Below are 21,439 nucleotides of genomic sequence, written 5' to 3'. Positions count from 1 at the left end.
ATCGATGAAGCAGGGAGGGGCACTGGCCTGCTCCACCTTGGCCCCCAGGAGCCTTCTGTTGTGTGGGCCCAAAAGTCCATTGTGTTTTTTTCCATACAATGGCTCTAGGAGTGCTTGATTGTCTTTAGCATCATTTGAAATAATTTTGTTAGATTATATTGTGACAGCTGTCATATCAGCATGAGGTTAAAAAAACATCAAAATTGGTGACATTTTGTGCAGCCATTATAATATTGAAGATGGAAGAAAATACACATTTTTCATCATATTATGCTTTACTATTTTGAGAAAGGTAAAAACAACTGAAATGCAAAAAAAAATTGTGCAGTGTATGGAGAAGGTGCTGTGACTGACTGAATGTGTCAGAGTGGTTTGTAAAGTTTCTTGGTACTACTGACATTTTGGCCAAATTACTCTTCGCTGTGGGGTATACTATTCTGGCCTATACTAGAAGCCAATAGGGGAAGATAGCCGACATACTCAAAATATTCAAATCAATAAAGTTATTGGTGAAAATGAAGAACGTGTCTTTTATTTTACGGGAAAAAACATAGTGGACTTTTGGGCCAACACAACAAACAGGAAGTGTGCCCTGGGCTGGGCCTGCACCAGTGCTGACTGATTTGTATCAAGGTCTACAGTCTTGGCCTGGAGTATCCCCTGATTCTGCCTTGATAAAGTAAAAAAAACCTACGAAGTAAATTAACGGGAGAAGCTGGAATCCTGGGCTTACATGATGCACAGATGTGCTCCGTAGAAGCCGGGGCATTCGTCTCGACCAAGTCTTCTGTTTGGCTGACAGGAGCGCCTGTTCTGTTCTTTTTCTAGAATGAGAGACCAACTTAAAAGAAAACGTACTTGACGATAAATAGGGCTTTCATTTAACTTACCATCATCAGTTCAGAATTCCTGGGTTTCTCACTGCCTCGTGCGAGCTGTGCTTTCCTGGGCAAGACCCTCGTCCTGGCCGTGAGATGCCGGGGCCCTTTGCAAAGCTCATTCGTAGGGAGGAAGTGCCCTGACTTCTCCGTTGTTGCGAATGACTGATGGCAGAGAAGACAGTTGCCTGTTTCAGATGGCAGTTCTTACAGTCCTAGACTTTAGACTTTTCTCACTAAGTTTGCAGAAGAATTTGTGGTATGTAATGTAATTTCCAAGACACAAGTGAAGTAGGTTTTAAGATACTGCTTTTCTACAGGGATTTTATTTTCAAAATCCTTCTAGTTTGAATAATCAGTTGTTCCTTATTCCATCTTTTGAGTTCACTTAATAATAAGCCCTAGAACTTCAAATGCTTTGAGTATCAGCACTGAAGAGTAAAAACAATGTCTCATTTCATTCTGTTCAGAGCTCAGTGTGTTAGTGTTCAGCACGTATCTCTTGCCAGTAGTAATAGTGAGGAATAAGATAAATTACATGTTCCTGCCTTTAGTTCTTAATAGCTTCTCTTCCCACGGCCCCACCCCACAGCCTTAAGAAAATAAAGTTTGAACTTGGAAACATTTCATTAGAGTAATTCTGATTATTTTCTTTTAAAAAATAGTAATTGAGGCAATTGAGTAATTTCAATACACAGTTTACATAAGAATTATAGTAAGAATTCTTAATAGTTATAGGAAGTAATAGAAGCTCAGGTCGAGGGGAGGGGCCGCGCTCTCCAGACTCCTCTGCAGACTTGCCCTGGCTGAGGTTCACCACTGCAGCTGTGGGCCCGTCAGGCCCAAAATTCGTTCTTCCCAGGTACGTCCTCATGGATCTGGTCTGGGTTTACCTAGAAATGAGTTGAAAGTTTATTTTTTTAAAGCTTATTTGACATTGCCAAAGAGATGAATATATGTAAAAAGTTCTGCCTTTGGAAGGTGTGTTAGACTTTTCTGGAGGTTGTTCCAAGAAGAAATGCTGACTTGGTTTTTTTGTGCAGTTTATATATAAATGGGTGGTGATGGGAATCCAGAAATGCCCGCTGGATGAGGTAAGGGGCTCCTGAGGTGCCTCCTCACACGTGGAGAATTTGGGTGCTAGCCCCCAGTGCAGCCCTGGTCCCCCGGGGCACGGCCGACCAGAATCCGCAGGTTTGCCACAGAAATGAGGCTCTCTCCTGGCGTTAGGAACTGCAGAACTAGTTCTGCTTCAGATCTGTTCTGGCTTGATAGGCTTATGTGAACCGGGATCCCAGCCTGCATTACTCCTGCAGTAAAATCAGGCGTGATCTGAAGGGCTGTTGCCATTAAAACAGCAAACTCTATTTGTATCCGATGAAAGAGGAAGAATAAATCACTAAGAGAAAAGTGTAGGTTTGCAGAAATTGATCATTCTGCCTGGGAGTTTACTGGGATATTAGAGTTTTTGAGGAACTGCCTATCAGATATTTTACCCGTGGAAGTAATTCACTAATTTCTGTTCATCTCATCTGATGCGTTATCGCTAAGCTTTTTTCCGCAGCCAGGTCAGCCCTTCAGGACCACTTCTGCGAAGGCAGCCACTGTCCCCACCTGAGCTTGGTGGAGGCGTCTCCTGATGCTCCTGAGTGAAGCTGTGACGATATTCTGTCACTCGGCATCACTCAGCTCAACATTCATGATGCTCACCCATCTTGAAGTGATGCCACTCCCAAACTCAGTTTTTCTAAGTGGGTGTGGTGCGCATTTGCTTTATACCCCTCACTGAGACCACCGTCCTTAATAGGCTTGAAAGTATGAAAAAGGGATGAAGTGTCTTCCTCAGATCATAGAGTTGCAGTGGGTCATCTTCCACCCTTGGGGTCTGCTTTGGGGATGAGAACAAACAGGATGTGAGGCTTAGTAAAGATAAGCGAGCGTTTGGGGTTTGGGGAGGACATGCACCCACAAGGCCTTCTGAAGAGAAGGCGCGTGTCGGCTCCCTCCCACGCCTGCATTTGCGAGTTCTCTGCGGGGAAGGTTTCCTGCGGCCATCTCCCTCTTTATACTTCTCTGGTAGACCATTTCGGGTTCGGTAGATGGTTCGGGAGAATGCCTTTTGAAAACCAGGAAACTGCATTCTTTCCTGAGTCAGTTTGTAAAACACAGTTTCTCTGAATGGAGTCCAAAGCAGAAAACCCCCTTCTCTTCCTCAGATGGCAGGAACTTTTCTTATGTCTCAAGGTCCTTTCCACCGTACATTTTTCAGGTCTCTGCAGCCCCTGATGACACAGGGAGATCCATCTGTCAAGGGAGGTTACTCAGCCATGTTCTGCCTGTGACTTAATGTATGATGTCTGTTATGAATTACTTGTTATCATGGAATTTGATTTCATTTCAGAAACTGGGTGGGGGGATGTTTTTGACTGAGCCTCTGGGAGCATTCTTAAGGAAAAGTTATCTGCCCGGGGCTGGGTAATTCTCAGATGAGGCGCAGAAGGTTTTGGGAGGAGTCTGTTAAGGAGGGGCTCCCAGAGACGCCCTCTTTCCAGGGCGCGCTGTCAGAAGAGCTCAGGAGGCTGCTCACAGACACAAACCACATGCCCCACGAGCACGTCCCTTTCTCTGAAAACACCAGGTGTAGCAGATGCCATCTCTTTGCTCTACAGGTGAGGTTAGCAGATTCTTGCCCACATTCATAGCACTTATGCTGATAAAACTGAGCTTATGAGAGTATCATTTGGATTCCAAAGAAATCAAGTGCCTGCCAGACCCTTATCTCATTTGCCCTGAGTTGTCCCCGGAGGTGGGGAGGAGAGCGCTAAGCCAGCCTTTGGGGCGGCGAGGAAATGACAGCAGCTAATGACTCTCACAGGGCCACTTGGCCCTAGCGCACTAAAGCCAGAGATGGAATGTGGGTCGAATTACTCTTTGGTATTACTTCACGCTAGAGCTGCCTAGGAAGCTGAATATTTTTCAGTATAATAAAGAAGAATTTCTAAATTTTTTTCTTTCTGTGCCTTATTTAGTCCATGATGTATTTCCTTTAAGAAAAACTTATATTATGAGGAAATAGAAAACATGGCATCAGGCATAGGCTACTGTGGAACAGAGCATCTTGAGGTCAGGATGAGAAACATCGCCTGCTCTCAGGCAATGAGGTAACGCTGCTCTAATGTTCAGGGAATGGGAAATTCAGTGGACGGATACTCGGCATGAACTTCTTGAGCTGAATATGAGTATATGAATCCGCATATTTAAAAGTGTAAATGGTTTTGGTTACTCTTAATAAAGCTACAGCTCTTTGCTAGTGACCTGAGATTTCACGCAGTTTAAAAAGTCAACTTTTTCTGTGCAGTGACCTTCTAAACCATAGGAACTAGGTTGGATTTATGGAAATTGCAGTGTTGAGGTAGTACATAAAGCATTTAATGTTGATCCATTTTAAAACATGGCTGAATGCACGGTTTTGAGAGAGGAGACTTGTCTTCAGCCTACTTAGAGAATGCCGCCTTCTGTCATTCAGCCTCTGTCCCTTGAATACCTGGCACAGAGCAGCAGTGGAGGTGAGCCCAGGTCCCTTGCTCAGCCCTCTCTGGCCAGAGCTGCCGGAAGCAACAGGGCACATTTGCTCACAGGAGGCGCCTTGCCAGAGCTCTCCGGGTCCCCCGGGACCTTGCGTAGGGTTGCCCCATGTTGGCATGAAATCGAGTCATTGAATTCGGAAGCTTTTCTACAGCGTGGCACATGGTTTTAATCTCCTCAGACAGAACCCTCCAGACGTCTGTTAGCCTTCTCTGCTCAGAGTGTGACAGGCTACAAGCAAGCAGGTCCTTGGAAACGTGATTGCCGTTAACACTATTTAGTTACAATGTCGTAGGAACCTAAGTCTTATTTGTCACAATTAGCCTGTGGTAAAATTGGTATCCTTATACCTTGGTTCACTTAAAGTCATAGAACCTATCGACAAGTTCAGTGAGAGACGACTTACTGTGGTTCCATAGAGTATTTACTATTTAACATCAAATAGCAGATGGACGTTCACCAGCAGACCTCAGGCTCTGCCTGTCAGCAACCGGTGGCCTTGGGCAAGTCACCTCTCTGTGCCTCAGTGTCCTCACCTATAAATGGGGCTAATGCTACCGCATAGGGCTGTGAGCATTAAAGATGTGCAGTGCGTTTAGTGTGGTGCCCAGCATGTACTGAGCGTACTGAATATATGAGCAGTTGCTCTGTCTTCACTTTAAAAATGGCTTCCTCCTCCCTCACTCTCGAGTTGCCGATGTTAGTACCAGCTGTTGCAGATAACTGTCTCTCCAGTCTCTCTTTCCTCTTCTTTGGGCACTCTTGATGGCTGGCTCTGCTTGTCAGGAGCTAGAAGCTGTCCTAAGGATGAGTTGCTCGGCCTTAGCACCTGGAGCTACTCATTTTGTGGCCTCAACAGCAAAATTCGGGCCACATATTGAATGGGCAGTTACTGAGGAAGAGATTAAACATTTAATCAGATGTTTGGTTAAAACATTTTTCAAGCTACTCATCTTTGCTCCTACCCAATCAGCTGCATGGCGGCCACATGTATGTAAAGTGGCCCTATGTTATTCACAAGCTCTACCTTCCTTCCTAAACGCTGTGCATCTCCCCGTGTTGCCAGCCCAGGACAGGCGCGCGAGCGCCGGGAGGAGCGAGACACGTCCTCCTGCACCTGCCTCTGTTTTCCCTGTTTGCTAATCTTTGTTTTTTATTTTGATAAGTGACTGTGGTTTTTTGTAACTTTTAACCAGCTTTTGAGCGCTCTCATAAAACCACAAAATGAATGTTGTCTTTGATCATGGTAGTTACTCAGTCAGGAAAACAAAGTTCCCCCATGCTGAGGTGGAATGCCTCAATTGCAAAACTTTTTTTTTACGTAAGGTTGGGTAGAAATGTAACAGAAGTATTTATAAGAGTACTGGCGCACTGAAAAGTGCTTTTTAGTGTAAATTTTAAACTACCGATCAGGGTTAGATCAGAGTCACTATTGAAGGCAGCCATGCAGGTCCCGTGCAGACTGAGGCAGCGGTTTGTTCCAGCTGTGCTTCCTCCTTGGGAGGGGCCGTCAGCTGGTTAACTGCTCACGTCTGCGTTCTTCCTATGGGTGTCCCCTCGTTACAGACAGAAGGAGACATTTCAGATGAACTTTTCTGGATAGAAGACAGTCATGCTCACTCAGGAAATGCAGTGAATGGATTCCTTTGGGTTGGGCTGTCCTGCGGACCTTTTCGTTTTCCAGGACCCGGTGACAGAGAGTGATGCAGGCGGTTTTCAATGGTGGCCGTCTTCCCAGCCCTCAGTCTGCTTCCTGCGGAGAGCCCGCAGTGCCGGTCAGCCTGTAGTGGCCTTTCTCACTCGAGTGTGTCCAGAGTGTGGGGAAGTGCAGTCATGTCAGCTCCCTGAGCCCTCGAAGCCTGCTGCATAATGGCTGTCCTCTTTCTCTGATTTACTTAACTTCTTATGTTAAAGTTTGCCCCTTTCGTTATATCTTTTAAATGTAACTTCCTTACATCTCATTTTCCACTCCACCTCCTGTGTATCACAGCGGAGGAAGCCTTTGTGTTGGAAACCAATGGGTGGTCGCCTTGGTAAAGGGTAGAGGATAATGTCTGAGTACTCACTAGTCATTTTCTGGATAAAATGTTGGATAGGGTTACTGCTTTTGAAAACATCTTTCTCACAGATTCATTATTTGGCGTTAAAAAAAATTATTGCCTGAACTGTTTTTTAGTTCTCACAAATTTATGTACCTCCAAAATGGGAGATTATCGAAATGGTCCTCTTTGAAACTGGGCGGCAGGTTTCGGTGAACACTTCTGTGAACCTGGTCTCCGCTGGGCCCAGCACAGGGGCCTGCTGTGTCTGCCCCCAGGACTGCGCCTGCTGTTGAGCCCCAGCCTCAGAGCGTGGGCGGGTGAGGCCGAGGGGTGTGGTTCACGCCCTGGGAGTGGAGTTCTGGCTCCCGATGGTTGCCTTTCCCGGTTGCCCTTGCCAGGAGTGGAGCTGTGCTTCCTAATCCCCTTAACCAAGCCATCAGTCAGCCTTTGGTCCAGTCAGCGTGAGACCCCCACGAAACCACCAGGCCCTTTTGTGAGGTTTCTGAATAGCTGAGCTGTGTCGGGCTGTAGGATGTGACTGTTCACCAGAGTTGACGCACTTTGTTCTTTAGCGGAAGACGGCTTTTATTAGACCCATTCCCCTTTCCTTTTGAATTGCTCTCAGAAAATTGGCCAGACACCCACCTGCAAGCGATCTTGGGTGCTTGAAGTAGAATCGCTTGCAGAGCAGGCCGTGTCACCCACCGGGCCGGTTGTAAAGAGCAAGCCGCTCTTCCCCGGGCAGAGCTCGCCCCAGAGCCCCTCTGGGAGTCCGGCCATTCCGGCCAGGTGTTTGCCCTCGTCTCAGAACTGTCCATCTGGTGGCAGAAAGCCGCCCCGTCCTGGTGTGTCCGGGAGGGGCTGCTCGGAGAACCGATGGGTGAGGAATTCCACCCGAGGGTCTGTTGTGGTCGCTGCTGTTAACTGAGTTCAGGCAAAGCTGTGCTATCACTTGTTATCCCCAAGAAACATAAAGTAAAAAACTCTTTTTTGTGCTCACTGTTGAAGGTTCACGTGCCTGCGACCAGAGATGAGTGTTTCATTCTTTCGGGTGAAACACAGCAGTTTGTGCCCTTTCAGTCATTCTGGCAGGGTTTCAGGCGAGGGACCCTGGTTGGATTTGGTAAATAGTCTGTGCATCTCGGTCACCGACGTCCCCTGGCAGCCCCTGAAAAGGCACAAGGGGTGGTGTCCCTGGTCCATGCCCCGAGTAAGGCCATTTTACTATCATGCTTTTTAGTTACCATGTTTATTTTTTAAAGGCGAAAAGCAGAGATTCTCTCAATCTGTCTTGTGGTGTGAGTCTCACAGGAGTGTTAATGTGAGTCACAGAAATGGGCACTTTCATAACTTGTGGTCCTAAACCAAACGTGAGTGTGTTTGGGAGCCCGTGGTAGAAGTTCACGACATGCACAGAAGTGAAGAAGATACTTTGAAAACTTGCACAAGGCATCGCTGGAAAAAAAGAAGTAAATTTTAAACCAGGTACATGGAATGGTAACTCAACATAGGAATGAAATTTGGCCTCAGGGTCAAAGAGTCATTGAAAGCAGGGAGGACCTGGGCTGTGCTTACCTGTGTGACCATATTGCCTGAGCTTTTTTAGGTGGGAATTCAGCACTGACTTGCATCACTTCCACAAAATAGGTATTTGAAGCCCTTTATGCAAAAATGTAGTTTTTTAAAATTTCCAAACCTGCTTTTAAAGAGAAGTTTTATAATAAGTTTAACATGTTCAAATGTGAACGTTGAGACAGGAATCCACAGATGTCTCTTCTCTGGACTAGAAAACATCCATTTAATCCTCCCCTTAAAGATTCGTGCAGGAGATTCTTATGGGAAACACCAGTGGATTCTTAGGGATAAAGCCAAAAAGATACATATTTTCTTTTAATGATAATTTTAGCGCTGTTTGAAAACAGTCTCCTGGTACTAGATTCTGTTACTAAGTTCTCTAAAGCCCCTGAAAAAGAATTTTTTAACTCAGCCTGCAATTCTTTGTCAGAACAGGCTGGACTTTTATTTCTCATGCTCTGTCAAGTACACAGATGTTTCCAATAGTGTTTTTATTACTCTGTAAGGGGCTAAAAAAGCCAGTGCCAGAAATAAGGTCTAGCTTAACTCCCCTTGGACAGCCCCCCTTCCCACCCTTCCCCCACCGCAGAAAGCACCATGTGACTTTGAGCAGTCGGAAAAATTAATAAAACTCAAGAAAAATGGCCAGGGGCTAGTGACTAGACGGTGTGTCTTGAAGTCCTGTTCCCAGGGCTGGGGGTGGAGAAGTGTCAAGGCAGCGTCACGGGTTTGTGCTGCGGGGCTGAAGGCAGAGGTGACAGGCTGGCGCACACAGGCACCGGCAGGCGGGCGGGTCGGTAGGAAGCGCAGGTCGTGCTGGGGGCTGGACGCTGCGTCGGGGCTGTGTCGCTGCTCAGGGTTTCCCTGGAACGGGAAACATTCCTCCTTTTTGTTGCAGGAACGAGCCCCTTCCAGCACACGGGGTTTTCTGGGAAAACACTTCTCCGTGCCGGGCCTGTACCTTTCACCTGGTGACATTAGCTTCCTTGGTTGTTCACCGGGAAATGTGTGAGATTCGCAAGGATTTCCCACAGAGCAATTTGTAAAATTTACAAAGGGATTAGACATTTGTGAAAAACGCCCTTTGTGGCCCAGCGAAGACGATTCGTTTTGTCATGTCTGTGCTTTATTACAGAAGAGTTGGTCTTGGTTTGGTTTCTGTGGTTGTCCAGTGGACATGTGTTTCTTATTCCAAATATCTAAACTTTCTGTTGAAAGACAGGCTGTTAGAGTAGGAGGGTCATGAACAGCACAGGGCAGGACACGGGGCCGGCAGACGGGGTCTGTGGTGGGCCTGGCGGCCGGAGGACACTGCCGGCCGTGCGCCTGAGCGGCGGGCTCAATCCCCAGTCCTCTGCACGTGGACTGGAGCTGGGCGGCCGCCCTGGACCAGGGATGTCCCCCACAGGAGACACCCCCATTCCCTCCTCCCACGCACTGCGGCCCAGCCGTCCGCTCTTCTGTCCCTTATCTTCCCTGTGCTGGCGTCTCTCAGGAAGACTGGGCACATCTCAGGCTTGATACAGGCAGAGTTAGCTCCTGAAAGTGCAGGGAAAACCCAGGATTCATTTTGATTTTTCAAATGCAGCGCCGCCTGTTTGTTTTTTTTTTCTTAAGAGCAAGTCAGTTTTGCCTTTTTCACTTCATCAGATTTTGACTACACAGTGCTGTGTGAGGCAGGCCTTTGGAGACGCTCTCCAGCGCACACCCTGGGCCTGCACTGTTGGCACCGGGGGCTCAGCGGTGGTTCCTGAGACAGGACGCTCTCTGCCCCCACGGGCAGGGCCCGGGAAGTTCACAGAGGAGCGACACAGACTGCTCTCTGGTGCTGAGGGCAGTCACACACGTGCGCGTCATGCCCAGGACACAGCTCATTTCAGAATTGAGACATAATTTGCTTATTTACAAAACGTTAGTGCCGGTCGATACAGGGGTGATGTCTGTTGATGGGGAACTCTAAGCAGAAAGCGTGGAGCACACAGGACCCACCTCAGGAGGACACAGTCGTGGGGCTGGGAAACACGTAGGAGAAGCTGCTGGCCGTGCGGGAACCTGGAATCCTGTGCTAAGGAGCTGGTGTTGAAACGTGAACGTGTGAGGTTCTGGAACAAGAGGATGGCATGCTTGCATGGGAAGGTCCCACTGTACAGCGGGAGCTGTGCCGCCATGGCCTAGAAGGCGAGCCTGGAGTGTGGCAAGGAGGCCACTCAGGAACGTCCAGTCTGGGGAGACACGGCCACAGGCCGGAGGGAGGGAATGGTCGTGGGAAGTCCATGCACCTGCCTTCCGCAAGGGGTATCTTCTTTTCCTTTAAGAACTTCAAAATATTTTATTTATTTATGTTTAGCGAGGGGGAAGAGAGGGAGAGAAACGTCAGTGTGTGGTTATCTCTCACGTGCCCCTCCCCAGGTACCTGGCCCACCTCCCAGGCATGAGCCCTGACTGGGAATCAAACCAGCAACCTTCTGGTTAACGGGCCAGCACTCAACCCACTGACCCAGACCAGCCAGAGCTCTGTTGTGTCTGTATGGAGTTTGCGGATGTGCTTCAGAGGGCCAGAGAGTTAATGGGGTTTTGATAGACAGAAAACAGGACTGAGCTGAGTGAGAGGAAGGCAGAAGGGAAAGGACTTTCAGACCAGAAAAGATGTGGCCTGTGGGAAATGAGCCAGTGCCCACAGAACGCTCGAGGCACGGAGTGGGAAGAGAGCCCGGAAAGGGTGCGGGACAGACGGCAGAGGGTCAGGAATGTGCTCTGATGAGTACCCTGAAGGGTTTTAAAGAGAGAAAGGTGTTGCTCCGCCCTGTGTCGGGATCTTGAGCCCCACTCCCTTTTCGGTCTCCCCGCGGCGTGTGTGAGAGCCCTCAGGCTGACAGAGCTTGGAGCATTCAGATTCTGAACTGGGAACAAAACTCTGTCCCATTTTTTCAACACGTTTCACAGTGATCACCCAGGGGCCTTCAAACCAAATTTTCATTAGTTTGCCCTAAGTTTAAAAATGAGCAGATAGCACTTATAGAGAATAATGTCTCGGGTACAAGAGATTTGGATGCTCGTGTGAAAAATTGTATCAGATTCTTATAGTGAAACACTCAGAAAAGCACAATCATACATAAGTATGTGACTCCAAGGGAGAAAGAATTAAGGGACAGTGAGAGTGGAGAGCTGTCTCTCAGGTGGTTCTCACGGTGGCTGACCCAGCTGCAGGACAGAAAGCGGAGTTCCTGGCCCAGTTCACAGCCTCGCCACAGAAGTCCAGTGTCCCGGGCCCACTGACGTGTCCCCCCTCCCTCCCCAGCTCTCCGGCGGCTGCGAGCTGACAGTGGTGATCCACGACTTCACTGCCTGCAACAGCACTGAGCTGACCATCCGCCGCGGCCAGACCGTGGAGGTGTTGGAGCGGCCCCACGACAAGCCCGACTGGTGTCTGGTGCGCACCACCGACCGGTCGCCCGCGGCAGAAGGCCTGGTTCCCTGCGGCTCCCTGTGCATCGCCCACTCGAGAAGCAGCATGGAAATGGAGGGCATCTTCAACCATAAAGGTAGGAATCCGCGGGCCTGGGTGGCAGGTGCACGTGGGAATGACACTGTTGCTTCTGTCCCCGCTTCTTTGTGACCTGGTGATAGGTATGACTCTTTGTCTCTCATGCTTCAAAGCATTGCTGTGTCTGTGGGCCATTTTAATCCATCAGGAGCTGAAGTAGAAATGAGGATTTCACTTGTGACTCAGAAATGATGAAGGATTGCTTCATTTCCCACAGTGCTGTAACAAAATACTCGTTTAGTGGAGGGGCAGGGCCCCTTCTTTTTGGGCCGGTGTCACTTACAAGTGGGGACACAGAAGGCAGTGTTCTCGCCCAGGCGATGTTAAAAGCAGCATCTCCTCATCAGGTTTCCACACTGCAGGCTCTTTATTTTGTTAGTGTGAAATCCCAGAAAGTCAAGTGTGCGGGCCCTGGGAGTGTAACCACACCGTCTTTATAGTGTGCGGTGTCTGAGGACATCCCCAGTCCCCCTGGCTCCCTGCACGAACAGGGTTCGAAGCTGGGTCCCGGGAGAGGCTGCCGAGTCCAGCAGGGCTTGGTGTCGGCCCTGCGGCTGCGGCCGTAATGAGAGACGGGCTCAGGCAGGAAAACGGAAATGACGGCATGTGGACAAAACCGCGTTTCCCATTCTTCAGCCCCTCCTTAATTTTTTGTATTTTATTTTGCCGTTACTGTGGAGTTTTGGTATTATGTTGCGGTAGTCTCAGGTGTATCTGCGGTGACTCCTTTAGGCCTGCTTTTCCAGGGGGTCTAGACGGACCGAACGGGCTTCCGCGGGTGCGTGAGTCCGTTTCTCCCGAAGGCCCGCTGGGCAGCCCCTGGACAGGGGCGGCCGTGGAGACGTTCTGGACGGAGACGACCTGCAGGCGTGAAATGCACACCTATTTCAAAACCTAGCTGGGAAAAAGAACACATAATTATTTTGTACCTATTACATGTTAAATTGATAATACAGGGGTCTGGCACAAATAATGCCCCTTTTTATTACATAAAAATCTTTTATTACAAAATCATAAGCATGTGATTCGGTGTCGTAACAACATCACACTCAAGCACACCATGGGACATTTTAGGAGAAATGTTCAAATCGCTGTCCATCTCCCATGTGACAGTCACGTCCTCCCAACCACACTCAGAGGCGTTACTTCTGCCGGACCCTGTGTGTGTCATAGAGCAGGTTAAATACAGCGTGTTATTAAAATTAATGTCACCTGTTTCTTTTTAGTGTAAGTTATGGCTCCTGGAACACCTTATACATGAACTTGCACTGAGTTTCTGTCGGACCATGCTGGTTTAATCTTAGTGGGAAGCTAATCTGAGGCTTCGGGCCTTTTCCAAGACACACCAGTCTGTAGCTTCTAAAACAGTGCAGGATGGGTAGAGCCTAAATACTTTGAACTGCACTATGTCACGGTCTTAGTGTTCTTGCAGTACTAGAAAATGGCCAGTTTTTCTAGATTTGGGGGCAGTACAATTCGTTTTCCCTTCCCTAGAGAGATCACTACGGTCTGCTGTATTTAAGTTCTTTTCTGTTAATTTTGAAACATTGCGGTCGCTCGCTCCACTCGCCGTCTGTGCCCTCTTTACACTCATCACAGCACAGGAGCCCATCCTCTGGCCACGGAGGGTCAGTCGCAGCCTCGAGCTCAGTGACGCTGCGCAGGACGCAACCTGATGAGCTCGTCTCCTTGGTTAAAGGCCCAACTGTGTTCCAGATCCCTTGTGGCCTAAATAGGACGTTACTGTCACCTCAGTAAGAAACTAGACGAATTCAGCTACTATTTCTTCAGGAATCCAAAGAAAAAGACAGAATCTTCAGAGTTTGGCTGAAAGCCAAGGTGTCCTCTTTTATTTCTGGTGAAGCTGTCTGTTCAGAGCAGCGTTGGACTTCCCCTAATGTGACACTGGAGGTCAAGTACAAGTCTGTGCTGGGCGGCCCGATAGCCTGCTGCCAGAGCGTTTCCTAAGTTACGTAATGTGCTTGAAGCCTTGGGTTTGAGTAGAAAATAAAGTCCGATGTTTTTTTTCTAAAGCTGATCTTTTATACAAAGGAGCCCTGGTGAACTTAGCAGGCTACAAATAACACTCGTTCTGGAAGATTTCTTTTTCTGTGTGCCTGTCCCGTGGTGTGCTCTTTACTTCCTGGGGTTTGTAATTGCAGGCCAGCAGAGAGGAAAGAACTATGTATTTATCACACTTCACTTTGTGCTGACAACTTCTTAGGGAGGTTGTTGGGTTTCTTGCTTGTTTTTCAGTTCAAGTGCCATTTTGGTTTCTGAGCCCTTTTTTCGTTGATAGTCTGTGACATTCTAGAAGAGTTACTTTTTGCCCCTCACATACCGCTATCTTTCTAAGATGTTTCTTCATTGAGCATACCCTGTGTGAACCAACGACCAGAGAGTAGATAGGGACTCACATCTTATCCGTTCTTTCCCCATTACTTTTCATACAACGCAAGGAATCTGAAGACTGCCCGTTCCCCTGCAGTGTCAGGATGTAGACGGTAGAGTTGGGGCAGGCGGCGAGTCCCACCTGGGGCTCCTTGACAGGCCTCTCCGGAGCCTCCTGTCCGTCGGCAAGTCCAGGCAAGCGGGCAGCCGCCACCAGGGTCCCCATCTCAGAGAAGAGGCCTTCATCAGACGGCCCGGACAGCAAGGGACAGGGATCTAGGAACAAAGTCCAAACGAAGGTGTAGAGACTGGGGACGCAGGAGACCTCGATCTGCTTGTGCCCAGCCCCCGTGCCCTTACGACTTCACGGGTCCGTGCGCGCTGGCGCTGCCTGTTCCCTGCGTCTGCCGGGCAGCGTCTCGTGTTGAGCCCCTGTTTGTTTGGAGAGCCGTGCTGGGCTTGACGGTACTGTAATAAGGAGGTAAATATGACCTCTTTGCTCGCAGAACTTGATGTCTGTTACCAAGTGGGGTCTCCTCTGTGCCAGGCAAGAGTTCTAGCCCTTCACACACTTCAAAACCGCTGTGCATTAGGGGGCTGTCATTGTGTATTTGTCTCCAATCACTTGCTGTTGCTCTCTAAAGATAGCTTCTTAGTGCGTTTGATTCTCCCCATTCTGACCTTCCAGCAGGAGGAAGGAGCTCATTTATTCATCTCTAGCTCTAGAGTTTTCTCAGCCTTATTGCCTCAGTATTTGCTGATAACTCCCCAGTCCAATCAACTTAAATTTCCATGCATTTCAAATGTAAGAAACATGCCTGCTAAGGTCAAATGTCCATTTCTTTGATTGTAAAATATTCTCAGAATTTGTAGTGTGACTGTGAATACACAGATCAGCCAAGAAGCTCTCAGTGCTCAGTGGGAGCACGGCCAGGGCCCCTCGGTGGCTTTGCAGCACAGCTGGAAGGGGAAGTCTGTTGGACAAAGAGGATACATGGAATTTGTGAGCACTCGGTTTCTTTTATCCTGCTCCATGTCTCTGGGTGATGTGGGCAAAGGATAAAAGTATAACTTGTTTTAAATGAACAAGGAATGTAATTGTACAGTTCATTTTTCAAGGAGTTATTTCTGCGTCTGAAACTAGGCTCCAGTGTGAACATCATTCCACTGAAAACCGCTGTCCCCTGTGTGGGCGAGGCCCGAATCGGACGGTTGCTGCGGGGACAGTCTCCACAGACAGGCCGGCTTGGTGTTTGCCTCTTGTCTTGCTCTGGCAGCCACTCTCCCTTCTTCACAGCATCTTCTTCATCACCAATTAAGCAGACAGCCAGCACATTACAGTAGAATAAGGATTTGGCGAATCCTTGTGCTCATGCAAGTCGATTTGTGTTTCTGGTTTGTGCCATCTACCATCACAGCAGACTCCGGGGCCAGGGCCTGGAGAGTGGAGTTTGCATCTGTGCCCCAGCGAGTCTCCCCTGCGTCCGGACGGAGGAGCTCTGTTCTCCCCCAGCCCCTGCATCGGAGGCACTGGTTGACTCCTAGAGTAGATACCCCGCCATTATCTCTAATCTCTTAGTAAATCCAAGGGATTTTTGTTCCCTGCTGTCTCAACTTGTATAACTTGTCACTTTTCTCTGTTTACTTAGTCTTGGTCACAAAAAGTAAACAGGGATATCAGAAACAGCTGTATTGCCAACAAGGGCACTTTAAAACATCAGCCTTTTTATTCTACCCTAGACTGAGTAACTCAGCTTTTCTGTTTTTCACAACCAAAACTACCTACCGTATGTAACAGTGTTAGCTCCGTGGCTCAGGTAACAACCCAGCAGGCTTACCGAGGGCAGTACACGGGGCACTGGATGGGCGGCAGTGCCAGAGCTGGTAGTGATGGGCGTGGAGGACACTCAGTAACAGTGGGGTTGTCTGCAGGAACCTAGACAAAGCAGCACCGCGTGCTCTGTGCAGGGCACGGGTCTGAGTGCACAGAGGCAGTCATCTGACTGTCTTCTCTGTTTTTAAGCGTAAGACTGGGGTCCATCATCGATATTCAAGTGGTCCTTCCAAAGTGCTCACACCAGCTCATTGCACCTGAAAAACCGCCTTGTGACGGTCGTGACACTGCCTGTCACTCACATTCCTCCGTCTCCCGGACTGGTGCAGTTTGAGCTGAACTTGAAAAGTCACTTTCTTCTCCCACTGAATTTGTTTTTGCTAACCTTCGGCTTTAAGAGAAGCCCTCTGAGTGTCTGGCTGGAGCTTTCAGAAGAGGCCATGTGTTAAAATCACAAGGCCTGTGCTTCTCGTCGGGAGAACCTGAGTTCTGACACTATCTCCTTCTTTGGCGACACTGCAGCTCCAGGCCAGAGGTTGCAGGGCAGTTGATGTTACCTGAGGCCCGCCAGCTCTGACGGTCTAAGTTTGTGTCTCCTAAGAGGCCTTTCTGAGTAAAGGCTGGTTCCAAACCTCTCCCTTTTCCTTTTGCTAACCCACAGTGAGGTGGCAGGTACTTTGATACTAGTTCTCTTTACTAGTTCTTTGATATATTTAGAAGAAAATACCCACTTACCTTAATAGCTGAAAGCTCTAAAGTTTTTTCTTCTTTGGATCATGTATAGCCCAGTACTTACTTGCATTTTGTTTTGAAGAAGTCAAAAAATGTGATTTTTTTTCACCCTGAATTCTTCATGGAAAAACAAGGGAACAAAAATAAAACCTCTTGCTTATTGGCTCCCACGCCTCTACACCAAGGGGCTTTAACTCAACCCCTACAGTCACCGAAAACCGAACCAGAAGCCGGTCTCCGCCGTGGCCAGACTGGCTGCGTTCTAAAAGAGAGGACCCAGGAATTGTCTTTCATACATCAGCGATATGTGATTGTGATCAATAAAATGGTATCTTCTTTAACTTAAAATTAGGGAAGAGATACTCTCATGAGAAGGGACCCGAAATGCAGGGATTCCTCTGGGCTCCACCCTGGGCCGCCTTCATGCCTCTCTCCCGGAGTCTCTGCCAGGGTTTTCCCACCCGTCCTCCTCTGTCCACACGAACACCCCACTCTGGCGGGACTGTCTTACCCCTTCTTTCAACCAGTAATATTTACATTTCCTCTGCTGGCACCTCTCCAAAAGGGGAATGGCCCCATTTTTTCATCCAGAAAATGGCAACACACTTGAGGCTCTCTTCACTGCCCACCATATCTTTTTCTAATCGTGGTCAAGTACACGAAACATAAAGTTTACCAACTTAATCATTTTTAAGTGTGTAAGTGGCACTGAGTACATTCACATTGCTGTGCTCCCTTCAGCACCGTCCCTCCACAGCATGCTCTTCCCAAGTGGCTCCTCTGTCCCCACTGAACGTGGAGCCCTCAGCCCCCCGCCCCCTGTCCCCTGGCATTCACCCCTCTGCTTTCTGTCCGTGGGTTCGGCCACTGTAGGAACCTCGTATGAGTAGAATCGTACAGTATTTCTCTTTCCATGACTGGCTTGTTTTACTTCGCATAATGTCTTCAAGGTGCATCCACGTTGTGGAATGTCCTTCCTTCTTAAGGCCGGATAATATTCCTTCGTGTGTAGGGAACACATTTTGTTTCTCCATTTAGCTGTGGATGGCTTCTGGAGTCCCTTCCGCCTTCTGGCCACTGTGAATAAGGCTGCTCTGGACCTTGGCGTAAATCCCTCTGCAGGTCCCCGCTTTCAGTGTTTTGGAAATGTACCTGAAAGTGAAATTGCCGGATAGTTCCACTTTAACTTTTTGAGCACGCCCACATTTTTGTTACCACTAAGTGATGCATTCCCAGCATACTCTCTTGTCCAGCACCACCATCACTTCTCGCCCCCAGGTCTCCCAGCCTCACTCCTTCCTCTCTCCCACTGCGACTAAAACGCAAAGCCAGTTATGCAGGCTGCTGCTGCAGTTCCCTTGGGGTCGCTGTCGGTCACAGAATAAAACTGCAGGTTCCTGACATGTCCTACAAGGCCTGCACCTCACACGTGTGTACACAGGTATGCACACGCACACGCACACATGTGTGTGCACACAGCCTCTCTCACCCTCGCTTCAGTCCGTCGAGTAATGGAGGCTTTTTTCCTTCGTCCCCCACCCCTACCAGACATTCTCTGTCATTCCTCACCAAATAAGTAAAAAATGAAAAGTCCTAAAGGAAAAAAATTAATTTAGCTGGTGAGTGGGGCGCATGGAATAAATTAATTTAGCTGGTGGGGAGGGGCGCATGGAATAAATCCTGGTGCAGGTAATGAGTGTGTCAGCCCAGTGCCCGGTACCAGGCTAACCTGGGGGAGGGCAGTCTCTGGGGGCCACTGAAGACCACGTGGGAACTCACCGAAATTACTCCGAGGCTAATTTTAATAAGAGGGGTGGGTGCAGATAGAGTGCAGACTTAGAAATGTGGTGGGTGAGATACAAATCGCACCGGTTTGAACAACAGGATTGATGAGGGGCAGTGAACCTCCTTGTGCAGCCAGCACTGAGAGTGCTGGGAGCTTTGAGTGAGGCCTGTCCCGGTGGGTGGAGGTGAGGGGTGTCTGCAGTGGGAGTACTGTCTACAGCCAGGGTGCTGGTGGGCAGATGAGAGCAGTTCGTTGTGATCCACTTTGCCAAACTCCATTCTGTTTGACTTTAAAGATGCACGCTTTATATAGATATATTCCCTGGGCCATTACTATTTACATCAAGGGTTACTGCTCAGAGTCACTTGTCATTTCTTAAAATGAATGAAAGTGCAGGGAGGATATAAGCTCCACCTCTGTTCTCAAGGTAACCACTGTGAGAGTGTAAAATTAGGAAGAGGTTCCCTCGTGAGCCCCTGTCATCTCCCTCCAGGGCTGTCTCCTCCCCTCGCCCTTTCTCCCGCCTTCCTGTGTAAGCTGCTGGGCCCTGTGAGCTCCTGGCTCCACCTGTTTGCCTGGGGCTGCCCTGCACTGCCCGCGCCACTCTGCGGTTTTCAGGGTGGGCCAGTCTCTCCTTTCAGCTCCCTGGCCCTTGATCACCGAGTCAGACAGATGAGACCAGGTGACGGGGCTTTACCAGACCTTTTCGGATGATGGAAGGTCAGGTCTCAGAAGGTTACTGGGGGTGTCCTCTCCCGGGAACCCCACACCTGGGCCTCACCACCTGTGTTCCCAGCCTGTTCCCTTCGTAGGGGTTCAGCTGGCCCCCAGCTCAGAGCACTTCAAAGCCACTTCCCTGCATCGAGTGCGTGCAGTCACTGAGATGCCGTGACCTGTCCAGCCACCTTCCCGGTTCCCTGCACAGCGACGGCCCAGGCCAGTCCAGCAACAGAGGGCCGGCCTCTGCTCAGGGCTGTGGCCTCTGCCTGTGCTTGCCATGCCCCAACCCCCGACGTCACCACCACCCAGAGAAGCAGCGACTCCGCGAGACTGAGGGGCTTCTCTGCCTTCTCCAGAAATCCGTGTGACCAAGCACAGAGCTCCCTGGCTCGAGTCTGTTTGGTGCCAGTATCATCTTTCCCAAACCGTGACCCGCTCTGGCCCAAAGGTGAATCAAGTCCCCTACCTCATAACTGGTGATGACCTTGCAGTGACCTAATCAGTTTTCAAAAAATGTAGGGCATTCAAAAGACTTCAATGACATTAAAAAATCTGGTGACTGTATTGTGGTTCTGGTCTACTCATGATGCCAGATCGCCTCTCAACCAGAAAACACACCTGGGCACACACATGCATAGACACTTCGGACCTGCATGTGCCCACACCTGCTTTTTAAAATACACATAATGGAAGATCTAAACATCTTTTAATTAGCCTGTTTAGAGCAGTTTTTAGTCTCTTTGACCAGCTGCTAATATAAGTCCCCGTGGGAAACAACACTGAGAAAATGGAGTTGCACCGAGAACAAAGACATCGTCCCCCCTGCGGACTGCGGCTCCAGGCAAGGCCATCAGCCCGAGCCCGGTGATTACGGAGCGTGCTGTGTGCAGTGTGTAATTATGGGGTCGCAGAAGCGGGCCGTCACTCTGCCGAGAGCTGCACAGTAGAGGTATTTTCCTGTTCCAACTTTACATTCAAGTGTTTATTAAAACAGGAGAAAACCACAACCAGGTATTGACACTGTCCATATTAGATGATCACAAAATTATATAGATGGAAAGTCATAAACAGTGAGAAAACTGCCTTCCCACACCCGGCTTGAAATGGCTATGACAAGTGTTCAGAAGATCTGTAATCAGGGAAGACATTACCAGGGGTAACAAAAGCCTGCCCTGCCCAGGGCGGCTCGTGGCTGGGGCCGGGCTCGCTCCAGGTGCAGGGCGGGGGCATCCACGCCCCCCTCTCCATGGACTCTTACTTTCCAACTGGATCCTTTCTGACACTCAGACTTATCAGACTTTGCTATTGAGACAGACCGGGGGTTCGCTTTTAAATTTCTTCACTCTAATTAGCTGTGAAAATTACAGAGAGATGATGTATTTGCTAAGGGCATGCTGGAGAGTTCAGGGTGCTGGTTTGCATTAAGTATTTTGAAAATGGGTAAGTGCTGTACAAGGAGGGAAACAGTTCTGTGCTCCCCTGAGTCGGTCTGCGCTTGCTTCGTGATGCAGTAGGTTGTGCTCTGGGAAAACAGCCCCTGAGAAGCGTGCGCCTGGCAGACCAAGGTGCGCTTCAGCCTTTGCCTCTCTTCCCTCCTTGCAGGGAAGCACGGGATGATGGCGTAAGCGTTTTGTGTTTCTAGAGCAAGCTTTCCCATAAAGGCCTAGAATTTTGATCGCTGCGACTGTCGATCCTCATAGCTGAGCAAAACTGCGATGAGAAGGGACAAGGCCGTTGCAGATTCCAGCTCATTCTGAACAGCGGGCCCTGAGGGATTTGAGTCACGTGCCCTGATCAAATCTGACGAAGGCCGTGGGGCCCTCTTCCCAGAACAACACGCATAGGTAGAAAACTTCTGCATATAGTTGCTGTGACTTCTTTTGTAAAGAAGAAAAGAAAACCCAGACTTCAAAACTTCCTTTCTAAGAAAAGGTAGAAACTGAAAAGTCTTATTCCCACAGTCCCACTTGCTATGTGTCATCAACTGTCTTTATTCATTTCTAACTCCTGCCTCTGGCCGGACTTTGTTAGACAAATGCAAACATATTCATTCCTCCCTCCATTTTCTTACATAAAAATGGGGGTATTATTTAGCCCCTGCTTTTTCTTTTCCACTTGGTCACACCTTTTAGACAGGACTCCATGCCGGTGCGGAGACCTGCCTCCCTCTCTGTCATGGAGGGACAGCACGTCAAGTGCGCACACAGTGTGGGCTGCCAACTGTAGGGCACACGGCGCCACCATGGACCACCAGGCAGCGATGCTCTGTCCACGTTCAGGTGCGTGTCAGATGGAATTCAAGACCGGGGGGGATGAGATGAAGGGTGAATGCATTTATAGAAAACAAACTTC

The 21,439-nt window shown here is 49.0% G+C and overlaps 1 protein-coding gene across 7 annotated transcripts in view; it reads left to right on the top strand.

Annotated features, from left to right (window-relative positions):
* TRIO (trio Rho guanine nucleotide exchange factor) overlaps positions 1–21,439 on the top strand; it is a 322,877-nt gene that overhangs the window by 236,136 nt on the left and 65,302 nt on the right. For all 7 annotated transcript variants that reach the window (XM_053657329.1, XM_053657327.1, XM_053657330.1 and 4 more), the window contains one exon: positions 11,379–11,622. In XM_053657329.1, the coding sequence (XP_053513304.1) occupies positions 11,379–11,622 (244 nt within the window). The remainder of the gene's footprint in view (positions 1–11,378; positions 11,623–21,439) is intronic.

This window comes from Artibeus jamaicensis, unplaced genomic scaffold (genome assembly GCF_021234435.1).
Source record: "Artibeus jamaicensis isolate MK-2021 breed Jamaican fruit bat unplaced genomic scaffold, CSHL_Jam_final scaffold_369, whole genome shotgun sequence".
Lineage (NCBI taxonomy): Eukaryota > Metazoa > Chordata > Mammalia > Chiroptera > Phyllostomidae > Artibeus > Artibeus jamaicensis.
Note: the sequence above shows the minus strand (reverse complement) of the source record. Positions and strands in the feature narration are given on the sequence as shown.